Here is a 15598-nt window from a genome sequence, read left to right on the forward strand (position 1 = left end):
TAAGCTTCTTTTACCTCCTGAATATGATTGGCTCCCACTTTCTCTACTTATCCTTCGGCAGCGAAGTAGGGAAGCACTATCCTGGATCAACAGCTTTGACATATAATTTGTAGGTAAGGAGAATTTTCTAGAGGAAGGAACTACCCACACAATTATGATTTAGACATTTAAATTTGGTTACAGCGCTCCCCTCTATTTTTAGACAACTGCTTAGGTGAAGCTTTCTCAGAAAAAGCTTATGACAATGCGGCTGGACTCTTAGATGCTCTCTCGAGAATGTTTATCGCCAAGTTAAAGGATTTGTTGTTAATCCATGTCCTCTGGCAACTTTAGTCATATACATTGGATCCACTGATAGAGTAAGCATTATGTTTTATCGTTACTAGCATATGACTTTAAATCTGAAGGCAGATATGTCTCCTGTTATTTCAATAATGTTTAGCTAAGTAGGAGGAATTTCTTGTCAGCCTGTTAATCTGTGTTCTATTGTAACTTCAATCAGATAACTGCGATGCCATTGATGTGCCAAGAATTAGTATCTTGTGAAAAGGCGGCGGCATTTCAGCTAGGCCTTTAACGGTGATGTTTATGGGATTCAATGTTAAGTTTTGCAACTGGTTGCTTGAAGCAAGGCTCTTTGAGAGCCCAGAATTTCCAACAGTACATCAAAATAAAATAAAATCTTAGCTTCCACAGCTTAATGCTTCTCTCATAGCTCTGTACCAGACTTTCACTCAATAGTGGAATCAGTGTCCTTGTTACACTGCTACTTTTGCCTTTCCTATAAGTTATATCTTAAGTAATAGATATTATGTAAGAATGACTCTTCTAGATCCATTTCGGGGAAGTGAGCATCAAATATATTTCTGTAGCTACACACACAGAGTCTTCATTTGTCCCATCACACCGGTTGATGTAATGGACTTGCTCCTCTCCGCCCGCGGACTAAGTCACAATGACTGAACCGCATAAAGTATCTCCTTGTTGTCTTTGTTATTCGTCATTATAAGGCTCATTTGTTAAATTCAGTACTCTCTAGGACTCCCTATCCTGGTTTGACTAGGTGGATATGCATACTTATCAGAATAAAGCTCATGAGAGCAAAGAGGACTTAGATAATGTTAAGACTTAAGAGTGTCCCATATTAATTGAAGGAATGGGTATATGGTCTTGTATATTCTTCAACTAATAAAGTAACTTTTAGAGTTGACTAGATCCAAGGTACATTTCTTAATCAATAAAGCATCTCAATAAGTTTGTCGCATCAACTACCAAATCCAAACTATTTCAAAAAATTCTCAACGTTTGATCAGCGAGAATTAAGGAAATACAGAACGTTTCAAGAGCCCTAATTGGATTACTATAACTTACCAATTCCTTCAAAGGACAAATTACAGAAGAAAAGGAAATTGCAGTGTGAGGAATGATTTATTTATGAAAGAGGAGCTTACACGTTAAAAGTGCCAGAAACGGTGTCGTTAGCAGAACGAACGGCGGATTCGAGATCGAAGCTGCCGATGAACGCAGTGCTGGCGCTCTCTTCCGATGATTTAGCGGATGCGTACGAATTCCAATCAGCCAGCAAAGAAGGAGTTGAAGAAGAAGTTTGTTGTTGCTCAACATATCGATCTTCCCCGCCGCCGCCCCCCGCTGAAAACCACTTCTGCATTATGAATCTCTTTCCGACGAGTCCACCACTGCCTTAGGCTCACTTATCGCATTACTAGTTGTAGGGAAATTTTGAACCGGATCCGCCCCGCCGGAGACACAATTGCTTGCTACTTTTCCACCTACCGCCAACTCATGTTCCGGGTACTACAATGATCTATCGTTTCCACTTTCCACTTTCTCTTCTTTTTTTTCCCCAACTTTCAACCTTGGTCCTTAAGCAACAGATCAGTGTCTTGTTATCATCCCATGGAAATTGTTCCCTTTTTCTACCTTAACCTTAAGGGGCCGTTTGGTAGGGTGTACAAGAATAGTACGGAATAATATGTATTAATAACGTTGTGATTAATTATATTGAAATTATCTTTTGTTGGTTGTTTAGTTTGGTATACTAAAAATAATATGCTCTATATAATTTTTCTAGAAAATTATTTATTTACAGAAATTCCCTCCGACAGTTTGAAAGATTTGAAAAAAGTTTTGAAAGGGTAATTTTGTCTTTATATATATTTATCTGTATCTTAAAATTAAGGGTTGCTAATGACATGATTTGTTATACATAAGAATAATACTAAATAGCTAGGGTGTATATACATAGGTTGAAAGACAATACTCCCTCCGTTCCAATTTATGTGAACCTGTTTGACTGGGCACGGAGTTTAAGAAAAAAATGAAAACTTTTGGAATTTGTGGTCCTAAACAAGTCCAAATGGGGCACAGAGTATTTGTGTAGTTATAAAAGCTTCTCATTAAGGGTAGAGTTGTAACTTTAAGCTAAATTGTTACCAAATTTAGAAAGGGTTCATTCTTTTTGGAACGGACTAAAAAGGAAATAGGTTCACATAAACTGGAACAGATGGAGTACTAAATAAGGGATTAATAATGCCAAAGCTAATCCATGAATTATTTTTCCTAGTAAATCCTATCAAACGATCCCTAAGGGTTAATTATACTAAATATGTTGTGATGTGATTTAGTTTCGAATATATCATTATATTTTTAAATTAAACATCGTACATCTTTTGCTTTTTTTTTTTTTGGTGAACTAGATAATTATATATACATACCAAAAATAGTTACAGCATTGTTTGGGAGCTGATGCTCCCTATTGTTTCGTTACCATTGTCTTGTCATACACTAGTGTTTACCCTTACATTACGGACAAATACAGTTTTTAGGATGTATACCCACAGTGACTTGTTTACAAACACCGGAGGAACTATCAAAACTTTCGTCATATCAAAAGCCTTTTTCCCTTCTCCTTCCTTTGTGATGAGGTCCGCCACCTGATTTTGTTCCCTAAACTCATGCTCCAGTGCTGGATTCCCTAGCTTCTCCATCAAGAACCTGCATCCGTGAATAATAGAGTTAGAATGCAAGTTCCCTTCCTTTATCATTCTGATAACCTGTTCTGAGTCAGTGGAGATTAGAAGTGGTGTGAGCTTATGCTGGAGTGCTAGTGTTAGCCCTTGCCCTAGGGCTTGAATTTCAGCCTCAAGGGATGTGGTATTGGGTAGGCCTCTCATGTAGCCCATAACCAGTCACCCATGCTATTCCTAATTACCCCCATATTCCTCCTACTCGTGATATTGAGCATGCTACCCCATCAATGTTGAGTTTGTATGTGCCAGTAGGGGTGGCCTCCATTTGATATGGATTTGATCTTTTTCAGTCCTAACCTTATGTTGCACTACAACATGATTGTATTCTGTGGCTCTAGCAATGGTCTGTTTGACTCGGATAGTGTTCCTTTTGTTTTCAAAAAGGTTGTTGTTCCTAGTTAGCCATAGATCCCAAAAGCAGAATGGTAGCAGTGATTTCCAGGTGATAGCACTGTTGAACAGCATGCTCTTTGTTTTGTGCCAAGTATCCTCCCAGTGGGTCATTGAGAATTGAAGATGTGTGTGAGAGGATTCATTGGTACATTCCATAGTTATTGAGTTCCATAATGACTTGGCATTGGTGCATTCGAAGAAGATGTGGTTGATATCTTCCACACCAGAGGAGCAGAAATGGCAAAGTGAGTAGACATTTAATCCTATATTTTTTAAGTGCATGGCAGCGGGGAGTCTATTATGTTGCATCATCCAGGTGAAGAATTTGATCTTGTTAGGAACTCTTAGCTTCGAGATCCAGCTGAAGGTATCATCATGGTTAGAATTGGGGTTGGTTTCAGAACTAATCAGATTGTATGCTGATTTTGAGCTGAATAGCCAGTTGCTGGTAAGGTTCCAGATGAGTTGATCCTCAGAGTTGGAGGCTATGGGAATGAAAGTAGATTGGATCACACGCTTGATGTCCATTGGAATGGGGTAGTGGATGGCATGAAAATTCCATTCCCCATTGCTGAGGATAGAGTTTATCTCGATGGTTAGGTCGTTGCTCTGCCATGGCCCCTGGATGATTTTATTGAGGGGGTGCAGATTTTGGATCCAATTGTCAGAGAGGATATTGACTCTGTCCCCTTTGTGACCAATCCATCTAGATGCCTTAAGGCAAACCTCCCAACCTTCCTGAATACACCAAGTCCTAGTTTTTGGTTTGGTTCTAATTTGGTTTCCACTACAGTGGTTTCCAATCAGGACTCTAGCCCACATGGTGTCAGTGTTATTGTAGAGCCTCAAAGCTAGACTGGTCATACTAACTTTATTTTTTTATGTGTGCTTGCTGAATTCCAGGCCCCCACATCTTTTAGGCTTGGTGATGGTATCCCATTTGATCATATGGAGCTTCCTTTTTTCAGCAGTTGTTCCCCAGATAAAATTCCTTTGGATTCTATCAATCTGGTTAGAGATGTCGGATGGTAGCTTAATGTAACTCATGACATGGCTGGGGATGCTCCCTAGGCTTGCTTCGGCTAAAGTTGTATGCCCAGCCATGTTCAACATTTTGGTTTTCCATCCTGTTAGTTTGGTGTTCATACTGTCAAGAATGAATTGGAAATCTCTGTTGGTGGGCCTTTTATGGAAGATGAGGAAGTCCAAGTACTTACCAAAATCATTGCTTTCCCTAATTCCTAGCATAGAGCTGCAAGTGTTAGCCCAATCCTCAAGGCAGCTTTTAGAAAAGATAACCTTAGATTTTTGGAAGTTGACCTTTTGGCCCGAAGCATTATTAAACTCTTCTAAGGTATTTAGGATAGCTTCACTGTTCTTTTTGGTAGCTCTGCCAAACAGAGTGAAGTCATCAGCAAAAAATAGGTGGGAGATTTTGGGGCCATTCCTACTGATGGTAATTGGGAGCATTGCTTTTCCTAATTCCTAGCATAGAGCTGCAGGTGTTAGCCCAAACCTCAAGGCAGTTTTTAGAAAATATAACCTTAGATTTTTGAAAGTTGACATTTTGGCTGGAAGCATTATTAAACTCTTCTAAGGTATTCAGGATAGCTTCATTGTCTTTTTGGTAGCTCTACCAAACAAAGTGAGGTCATCAGCAAAAAATAGGCGGGAGATTTTGCTTACCGAATAATCCAATAAGTTTGATAGATTTTACCTTAAAAGGTGTAAAATTTACGTGTAATTTAGATTTGGACAAAGATAGAGTTTTCTTTTATTTAAGTTGTAGTTTAAGGCTGACTTAAATCACTTCGGACAAAAATAAAGAAAAAGGCAAAGACTTAAAAATAAAAATGACTTCCTATATAATTCAAATAAGGAAATAATATAATAACCAAAATCTTTGTTGATTTTAAATTTTTAGATATTAAAAAATTAATTTAATAACAATTTTGTCCAATGCAAAACTATTTTTAAAGGGTAAAAAAGGTGAATGACATTTCGCTTAGGAGATTCATGCTTTTAATATTACAACTCTCTATGTACATGCGTTGCTCATATACCTTGTCTCAGTAAGTAATTATTTTGTAAAAGTCACATAAAATATTATTCTAAAAATTTACATTTGAGTTATAAAATAAGAGTGTAAGCTCTTGAAATTAATAAGTGTTAGATCTAATATATATTTTTTTTGGTTTAAAAGATAAACATATATTAATATTAAGTATTGCGTACAGAGGGCGGATGCCTATGTTGCATCCTATTACATGCTAATGCACTAGTAGTGGGTGCCAAAGTATCACACAAGCCGATATTAATACTACTAACAACTGCATCACTATTACAATACGTATTTACAATATTATAGTTATCAGAGTGAGGCTTGAAGTGTTTCAAAACATGTCCTTGCATTGCACTCCTTTCTTGCTCAAAAACTGACCATGCAAAGTCTGGGTTGTCTTCCAAAATACGCACTACTAGTGAATGTCAAAATTGCAGCCTGCTTTTGCTAGTTTATCCGCAACCCTATTCTGCTCTCTGTACGCATGCAGTACTACCGGCTTACCTAACCTGTCCAGAAAGTACCTGCAGTCAGTAGTTAAATTATCAAATGAGACATTGTTAGAATAGAGAAGTGTTATAATGTCTTGTGAATCCACTTCCACCTCCAGTGGAACAAGGTTGTGTGAGTAAGCTAACTGGAGCCCCTGTAACAAAGCACGTAATTCAGCTGAAGTTGATGAGTCTGTTGGGACTGCTGCTGCAAATCCCAATATCCATTCAGCTTTTGAATTTCGTATCAGTCCACCAATACCAGCCTTATTTGCTGAATGTGCTCTATCAGTGTTTAGTTTATAGAAATGTTCTTTAGGAGGTTTCCATTTGAGATTTTGTTGTCTCTTTTTAACACTTGTATGCTTCTTAGCTACTAGGTAAGTAAATTCTACTGCTTGCTGAGTTGTTAATTTAGTAGAAGCCGTGGTCATAGTATGTTTGTAACAGTTATTATTACGTGCTAAACAAATATTCCATAAGCTTAGAGACAAGTATGTAGCTGGATTTATTTGGTAAGAAAAATGAAAACCCTTACAAGTTATGAGCTGGTGTACCCAGTTAGAAGAGTTTGTGTAGTGCAAATTTTGATTAATGAAATCAAGAATACCCAAATCCTGCCAAAATATTTTAGCATTTGTGCAATAAAGGAATAAGTTCCTAATAGTTTCATCCTCTTGATGGCAGAATTGACAAGTAGCATCTTGAATTAAATTAATATGTCTAAGGTAGTCCTTGGTAGGTAGTCGTTTTTTTTGTGAAGAAGCCAAATGAACCCTTTGATTTTGGGCTGCATAGGAAGTTTCCATATCCAGTAATATTTTGTAGAACTATTAATAGATACATCATGTTGTGCTTCTAAGATACTATACATAGATCTAGTTGTGAACTGACCTGTAGGAGTTAAACCCCAGAATATGCTGTCAACCTTATTACTATACTTGGATATATAAGTAGCTTGAATTACTTGAGTAATGTTAATGGGCAACTCAAAATGCAATTTATTCCAATCCCATCCCTTATTATTAATTAAAGAGGAGATAGTAATATTCTGCTGTTCTAACGGTAAAGGGCCATGAATTTTTGATCTGATTGTTGGTCAGGCCCAACCCAGGGGTCTTCCCAAAACTTAATATAAGTGCCTTTTCCTATATTCTATTTTATACCTAGTTGACAATGATGCCAGCCATTGATAACATTAGACCAAATTTGTAAGTGAATATTATTAGGAGAAGCATTAAGATATTTGGTCAGCAGAATGTTATCCCACATAGCTTGTGGTGTCTGAAATAACCTCCAAGCTAGACTTGCTAGTAAAGCATGGTTCTTTTGACGTAGTTTTTGAATTCCTAAACCTCCAGCTTTGTTTGGTCTGGTAATTTCATTCCATCTAACAAGGTGTAATTTCTTTTTTTCTATAGTAGTACCCCATAAGAAATTTCGTTGATACTGATCCATTTTATTAAGTATGTGGGACGGAATGTGGATGTACTGCATGATATGATTTGGTAACTGGTTTAGGGTAGATTTTATTAAGGTGGCTCTTCCTGCTAATGTCAGAAACCTAGATTTCCATCCTGCTAGTTTATTTTTGAAATTATCAAGGAGGAACTGGAAATCTGCATTTTTGGGTCTTGCTTGGAACATAGGAAATCCCAAGTATTTACCAAAAGAGGTTCCTTCTTTAATGTTAAAGGAATTAATTACAAAATCTTTATCGTAGGAGCTACAATTTTTAGAGAAGAAAAGTTTTGACTTTTCAAAATTAATTTTTTGCCCAGAATATTTGGGAAAATTATTTAAAAACATCAATGATTGCATGACAGCTTTTGGTAGTTATCTTAGAGAACAATATAATATCATCTGCGAAGAAGAGGTGAGGTAGAAGTGGACCTTTGTTAGACAGTCGAATTGGTTGCCATTTTAAATAGTCAACTGATAGGGAAATGCTTCGTGAAAATAATTCCATGCACATAATAAACAAGTAGGATGACAGCGGATCGCCTTGACGAATACCTCTTGAAGGTGTAAAGTACTGGGTCTTTGAACCGTTAATTAATATGGAGATTGAAGTGGTTATAACACAAGACATGATTAAGGAAATTGTAGAGGGAGGTATGTTAAAATAAAACAAAGCACGTCTTATAAAAGACCATTCTAATCTATCAAACACTTTTTCTAAATCAAGTTTTAATAACATTGAAGGATATTTGCCTTTCATTCTAGCAAGGTAATTTAATGATTCTTGTACTATTATAGCATTATCACAAGCTCTTTTGCCTTGTTGGAAACTAGTTTGTGTAGGTCCTATAATTTTACTAATGGTTGGCTTAAGTCTATTAACTATTATCTTAGTAATAAGTTTATAAACAGTATTGCAAAGGCTAATCGGTCTAAATTGATGAATTTTTGTAGGATGCTTTACCTTAGGGACAAGGCAAATAAGGGTTTTATTAAGTTCAGGAGGTATAATTTTTTAGCAGAAAACATCATGACAAAATGAACTAACTTTGTCACCTACATCCGTCCAGTATTTTTGGTAGAAAATGGGTGTAACCCATCTGGTCCTGGTGCTTTGTAGGCCTTAAAACTGTTTAATGCAGATAGAATCTCATCTTGATGAGAGGTGCATCAAGACTAAGAATATCATCAGAAGAGATCTCGCAATTGTATGCATTCACTATCATTTTTTCCAAGATTAATTGACCAGTTTGAAAGAGGTCATTGAAATAATTATTAATTAAACCATGTATTTCATTAGTGGTAGATACCCAGTTACCTACATTATCTTGTAAAGCATTAATTCTATTTCTACGACGTCTGTGGAGTGTGGAGAGATGATAGAACTTAGTATTCGCATCCCCTTCGTTTAACCAATTTATACGTGATTTTAACTGCCAAAATTCCTCTTCTATACGAAGAATGTGACTATATTCCAAGGTCAATTGTGTTTTCAAATTTTGTAAGAAAATACTAGTAGGATAATGGGAGGAGGATTGTAACCCTGCTAATCTACCAAGAAGCTTTCTTTTTTGTTGGAAAATATTACCAAAAGTATTCCAACGTGTGACCATTATCTTAAAGTTATCAGTAGTAGCTAGTAAGGGCATATTATTCGACCAAGTTGTATGAACAAGTTGTTGAAATTGTGGGTGAGATGCCCACATCGTCCCAAATCTAAATATCCTATTTTGTATAGGTTGAGAAAGTTCTAAGCTAATTAATAGTGGACAATTATCAGAGTGAGTACGAGGAAGGTGCGTCACAGTTGTATTTGGATATAAGTTTAACCAATCATAATTAGCTAAAAAACGATCGAGCCTTTCTAATATCGTACGACCATTCCTTTGTTTATTAGTCCATCTAAAACGACTACCCTGAAAACCTAAATCAATAAGGCTACAAGTAATGCATGAAGTTAGCAAATTTATCAGCCCTATTATTATTCATAGGGAGACCTCCAAACTTTTCCCTTGATTCCAATATTTCATTAAAGTCTCCCCCTATCAGCCAAGGTATAGTAGTATTATCATGCAAGTTAATTAGGTTATTCCAAAGAATATCACTTAACTAGTAATGTCGACTAGCATATATGGCAGACAATATCCAAGGAGGTTTTGTGGGACTAACCTGGACCATGCTGTGTATTTCCTGATCAGAGATTCTCATTTCTGTGACGTTAATGTGATCAGCATTCCACAGCACCACTAAACCACCTATGAGACCATTTGCAGATGCTTGTGCCATATTTCCAAAATTAAAATCCTCACGCAAGCTTGTATGATCTTGCATGTGGGTTTCAAGTAAGATAGCAAAAGTGGGTCTATGATTATCTAGCAGAGTCCTAAAGTGCCTCCTAAATTCTGGATTATGAGAGACCCTACAGTTCCAGACTAAGAAATTCATGTATGAATTAGGGTTTCTGGGCTGGATCATAGGAGCCTGAGTCATTGGATGGACAACTGATGATGTCGTCGAATCCAGACTCAGTGGAAGTTGAAGAAGCGTCGGAATGATCACCATGGCATATTTCCCAACCTCTGGATTGGTGGTTTGACGAAAATTGAGACTGTATGTTACCATTTCCGGTGGACACTTTAGAATGAATTTTTTTTCGAAATGTTCTTTGAGATTGTAAAACTGGATCCCTTTTAACCACCAAAATTTTGTTCGTGTCTCCCTCATCTCTGCAAGAATTGCTATCAGTTCCTCTCTTGTATCTCTGTCTAGTTCTTGTGGAGATGGAGGAGGTGAGTGTACTGGACTGTTTGGTGGGGTGAGACTCTCTAGAGGACTCAGTGGGCTTGAATATGGAGAGAGTGGATTGAAATAGTCCAGTGACTGGAACCAAGGTGCATAAACCTGACCCATATGATGAGGTGGGTAAAAGGGTAGTAGACTGACCGTTTGGTCCCAAGTCGGACTCATCTGGGCCATTTGATATGGCCATGGCTGATGGGTGGAGCTTGAAGCCTGGTGTTCCATTGGAAGAGGAGTTTGGGTCGTGTACCATTGATTCTGATTGTAAGCTTCCATTCCCAGCCTCATTCCCTCTGTCACTATTTCTGCTAAATGAGTCGGATTTTGTATTAGCAACACCACCTCTTGGTTGTTGAGTTGCAGAGTGAATATTAGAGCATATCCCTGCAGTCCCATTTCCAACCAAGATTGGAGAGGAAGGTCTGTGGTCATGACCTGAGATGTGTATATCAGAGGTGATGGACTCAGAGGCAGTTGAGGACCTACCATTGTGAGACGAGGGAGATGAAAAAATTCATTGTTGGTTTGTATATTTTTCCTCAGAAACTGACTCTGGCTCATGCCTATGAAGGTTGGTCTCTGCATTGAGAAAAGACTTTGGTAATTGTTGTGGTTCAGTAGTTAGAGTCGTATTAGGTTTGGGTGTTTGAATTGAGGGAGGGTAAATATTAGGAAGTGAAGGAAATAAGGTAGTGGGTTCTTCATGATGATGTTCACATGGGAACTCATCATGTTGTTTGCATGGGTTTTGAGGAAGCCTAAGATCAGAAGTAAGTTATTTTACTATAGCATGCACGGCTGTTACTCCTTTGGTCTGAGTTGGATCCAACGTGTCTAGAATATGAAGGGGTCCTTTTGAGTTGTTTGAGGTTAATTGGGTTGAGAATAGATGGTTACATGGCAAGGGCTGAAGAGGTGTCATGTAGTCCTGAGGAAATGTGTTGTAATCAACTAGAGATGGAGATTGTGATTTAGATAATATAGGCTTAGGGTCATTAGGAAGAGGATTGGGCAGTGAGGTCGGCAGCTTATCAGGAGTGTGGAAGTGGCCTTTAGCAAGTTGTTGGTTTAATAATGGTTCAGTACCTATATTTTTTGTTATTGGGCCTTTGAAAAAGTGTGTTTGATTAAAAATCTGAAGGCCCAACATTCGAAAGCATTTGGAATTTGTTTTTAAATTCTATAGTGGACTCTTGCAGCTTAACTGGCCTTCTGGAAGTGACCCGGCCCAGTACAGCTGGAGTAGGGTTAGAGGACTGACCTGGTAGTTGTTGTGCTGCTAGTGTTACCACCATTGTAGCTGCCTGCTCCTTGCCAAAGTTGAGTTGTTTGGGTGGGTGTATATTTTTCTTAGTGAAGATCAGTGTTTTCCATTCATTTTCCTTAGAAGGGATAGTATCAGGAGAGCTATTAGATTCTACCTGTTTGTTTTTCTGGTTTTGCTCATTTGATACACGAATAACTTCAGGGCAACTAGTAGTAGGGTGCCCAAATCTTCCGCAAGAGGTACATAGAAGATTCAGCCCTTCATAGAGAAGAGACTGCCAATGGTTCCCTATATAGAGATGAGTTTTTAAAGGCTTTTCCAAAGGCACTTCAATACATATACAAGCATACCTTCCCCGTGTAGTAGATGAGGTACATGTATCTATCTTTAGTAGTCGCCCTAGTTTTGAACCAATCCTACTTAGTATTTCCAAGTCGTAAAACTCTGTAGGCAATTTAGGTAGTCGTACCCATAGAGCTGAGTAGGTGAGTTGTGTAGAGGAGGCTTTGAATTTTGGCTCCCATCCTCGTACAGTTAGGAAATGTCTAAGAATAAACCATGGGCATCCGTGTAAAGCTTTATGCATATTTTCTTCTCTTTGGAACTTAATGAGAAAAAAATCAGAACCCAAATCAATGAGAGGGAGGACCTCTGTTGGTTTCCATAGAGACATCAGTTTGTCATGCATGATTTGGTGTGTAATCCTTTTGCCAAAAAGCTTAACTATGACAGAGTATTTCCATGGCTCATATAAACGTGATTTATCAGTTGATGTAATTGGTATAAAAGTATCATCATCAGTAGTGTTATGGAGTACTTCATCTGCTAGATCTAGAGTGTTTAAGGAGGGTATTTGGTTGGTTAGAGATGGCAGAAGGTATTTATCTGTTAGTAGAGTTCGTAGGAAAGTAGGTGGTTGTGTATGCATACTTGTATCATCGATTTGCATAGATCCTATATCCGGGGGTTCTGAAATTTGATTAAATTGTTGTAGTTGTTGCTGAGAATCAGACATGATGTGTGGAGAGTGTTAAAGAGATTGAAGTAAGGAAAGCTGTGTTCTATAGTAGCAGCGGTAGCGAGGAAGGTTTTTACATTATTGAGAGTTTTTTACACCCCTGTTCCTTCTAATATATCTAACTCAATAAAAGAAGAGATTTTTCTTATAGAATTCCTCAATCATCATTCGATATATTTACCTTAATATTTTTTTTCCTGTTATTATAATTTTATCAATCTAATTTATACAAGTTATCATGCTTCCTTTGCTGTTTCAGCAAGAACAATTAATCCATGAAGATTTAAGAGTTTCAGCAGTAATCGATATGATGTGAATAGGAAGAGATGCTAAAACAACTTTGATGAGTACAACTTTTCCTCCAACAGATAAAGACTTAGTGGGCCAATTAGTGATCCTATTATACACCTTGACAACTAATTCATTAAAATATATAATTTTCTTCCTACAAGTATAAATAAGGCATCCAAGGTATTTGAAAGGCAAATGTTATTGTTCAAAACTAGTTATTCATTTCACTTCCTAGATGAAGGTATTAGCAATATTTCTATGCACAATAAAACCTGATTTCCTCTTGTTTAGTAGTTGCCCAGAGATATTTTCATAGACTCCAATATTATGCACCATCATGGCCACTAAAGTGGGTTCACTAGAGGTGAAGAGAGTAGTATTGTCGGCATAACAAAGGTGTGTGATAGGAGGGCCTTTTTCATTAGCAGAGAAAGAAACAAAAATATCACCTATCAACTGATCCATCAATCTGGAAAGCAATTCAGCCCCAATAATAAATAAAGAATGGGATAAAGGATCCCCATACTTCAGCCCCCGGTATATTTGAAAAAAATCATGTCTTGCTCTATTGATATTGATGGAATACCGATTGTTAGAAACAACCTCCATATTATGTCAATCCAAACCTCTGAGAATTTTATGTGCCTGCAAACGTGATATAAGAATGCACACGAAACCCTACCATATACTTTAGCCATATCAAATTTTAATGTTATATTAGCATGAGGGCCTTATTTACTCATATTGTGTACCATCTCCCGAGTCAACGTAATATTCTCAGTAATAAATCTTCCTTTTATAAAAGCAGTATGATTCTGAGAGATGATCTTGCTCAATATAGTAGTAAGTCTATTATTAATAAGCTTTAATAAAATCTTGTAAGAAAATTTACTTAGACTGATTGGTTTAAGATCGGAGAAATCATGAGGTGATCTGACTTTAGGAAGAAAAATGAGGCACGAGTGAGATATGAATCTTGGAATAATGCCTCTATTAAAGTATTCTAGTACCATATTGTGTAGATATTAAGCAGCAATAATAACAAAACATTCCTGACATACCATCCAGGCTCGGTGAACTATCAGAGCTCATAGCAAAAATAGTTTTCTTAAGCTCCCGCATAGTAGGAACCTCACAGAGTATGCCATTGTCCTCCCTAGTAATGTGTTTTGGAAGACATGAAAAACTTGAGAAGTCCCTATTATGATAATCATTAGCGAACATCTTCTCAAAAAATTTGATTGCTTCTTAGCCAATGTTGTCACTTCCTTCAATTCAATAGCTATCCTCATTTTTAATCTTTTTAAGAGTTAATCTCTGCCTTCTTGAAGATATGATTGAGTAAAAAAATATGGTATTAAAGTCCCCTTTAGCATGGCACTTGATACTTGATTTCAGTTTCCAAAAAGTTTCCTCAATTTTATATTGTCTGGTGAGTTGAGCATTAGCCTCATTGTACCTGACCATATTAGTCACTGAATTATCCTGAAGGCAAAGTTCCTCAAGCTCATCCACTTTATCCTTAATCCACTCAAATATGTCACCAAGGGTGTTCTTAAACCACCATAAAAGCTTGTTGTTTGTATTCTTTAGTTTCAAGTGAAACTTCCACATAGGTGAACCCTTCACTAGAATCTGCGAAGCGTGGTAGAACACATCCTTAAAGCTTGATTCATCAACCCAAAACTTAAAAAAGTCTAAAACTTTAGTAGAACATGTGTCATTGGATGTGAAATATATTAATAGAGGAGCATGGTCTGACCCTGTTCTCACTAGGTGTATGACACTAGTATCTGAAAACCTCTATAACCATATTTGATTAATCAAGACCCTACGTAGCCTAAGTCATGTAGTTCACAATTGTGCATTCAATAAAAGGCAAACTTTTTTCCATTGTATGAAGTCTTCCACCTCACTTTTCAGGATCAATGATAGAATAAAAATCACTAATCACAATTTAGTTTTCCTTATACACAAATGACAGTTGTCTTAGATCATCCCATAATGGTTCCTTTAGATGTACTTTACATTTTGCATACACAATTGTGATGACAGTAATGTTATCCCCTTGTTTGATAGTGCATGTGAGTTATTGTTCATTAAGTGGTCAAATATATCATCAGTAATAATTCAAATCTTGGTGTTGCAATTAGCATAGGCAAACTAATGACCCAACCCTCTTATATATTTGTCAACTTTGGTCTTTTTGCAAAAAAGGTTCTTGGATGGCGATGTACCCAATCTTGTATTATCTCTTCAATTGTTTAAGTCTCTCCAGGGGGCTCTTAATTTCCCTAATATTCAAACATAGGAGCTTAAACATGGAAGACAAATTTAGATTTGTTTTTGTTTTGTGAAGTTCTCACATCTGTGTTGCTTCTGCCACCTTTACTTCTGAAACTATCTCTGCCTTTCATAGCATTTTAAGTGCCTCCGGGAGACAGATTAGCTTTTTCAGCGATATCACCAAATGTTTGAGATATGTTTGGATCAATAGTATATTTACCGGTGCTTGTTAACCAACTGTATTTGTAAACTAATTTTGGAAAAAAACAAAGCAGAATAATATATAAACAGAAAACGTAAAGAGATAGAAATCAATTCGAGCCCACTGAATTCACAGTGTTTCCTTAAGGAATTTAATCCCCTCCTAGTACCCAAGGTTATGGATTATTTCCTCCCAGGATAGAACGAATTACACACTGGTGTAGTGGTACTTCAAACCCCAGTGTTTCAGCAAACACAAAGTTCGGTAGCAAATCACAC

The 15598-nt window shown here is 37.1% G+C and overlaps 1 protein-coding gene across 1 annotated transcript in view; it reads right to left on the bottom strand.

The window, feature by feature from the left end:
- Positions 1-1962, bottom strand: part of LOC109229043 (protein transport protein SFT2-like) — a 3806-nt gene extending 1844 nt beyond the window's left edge. Inside the window, exon 1 of the mRNA XM_019394349.1 lies at positions 1452-1962. Coding sequence (XP_019249894.1) covers positions 1452-1669 — 218 coding nt within the window. The 5' untranslated portion in view covers positions 1670-1962. The remainder of the gene's footprint in view (positions 1-1451) is intronic.

The sequence above is a fragment of the Nicotiana attenuata genome, chromosome 7, assembly GCF_001879085.1.
Source record: "Nicotiana attenuata strain UT chromosome 7, NIATTr2, whole genome shotgun sequence".
NCBI classification, from domain to species: domain Eukaryota; kingdom Viridiplantae; phylum Streptophyta; class Magnoliopsida; order Solanales; family Solanaceae; genus Nicotiana; species Nicotiana attenuata.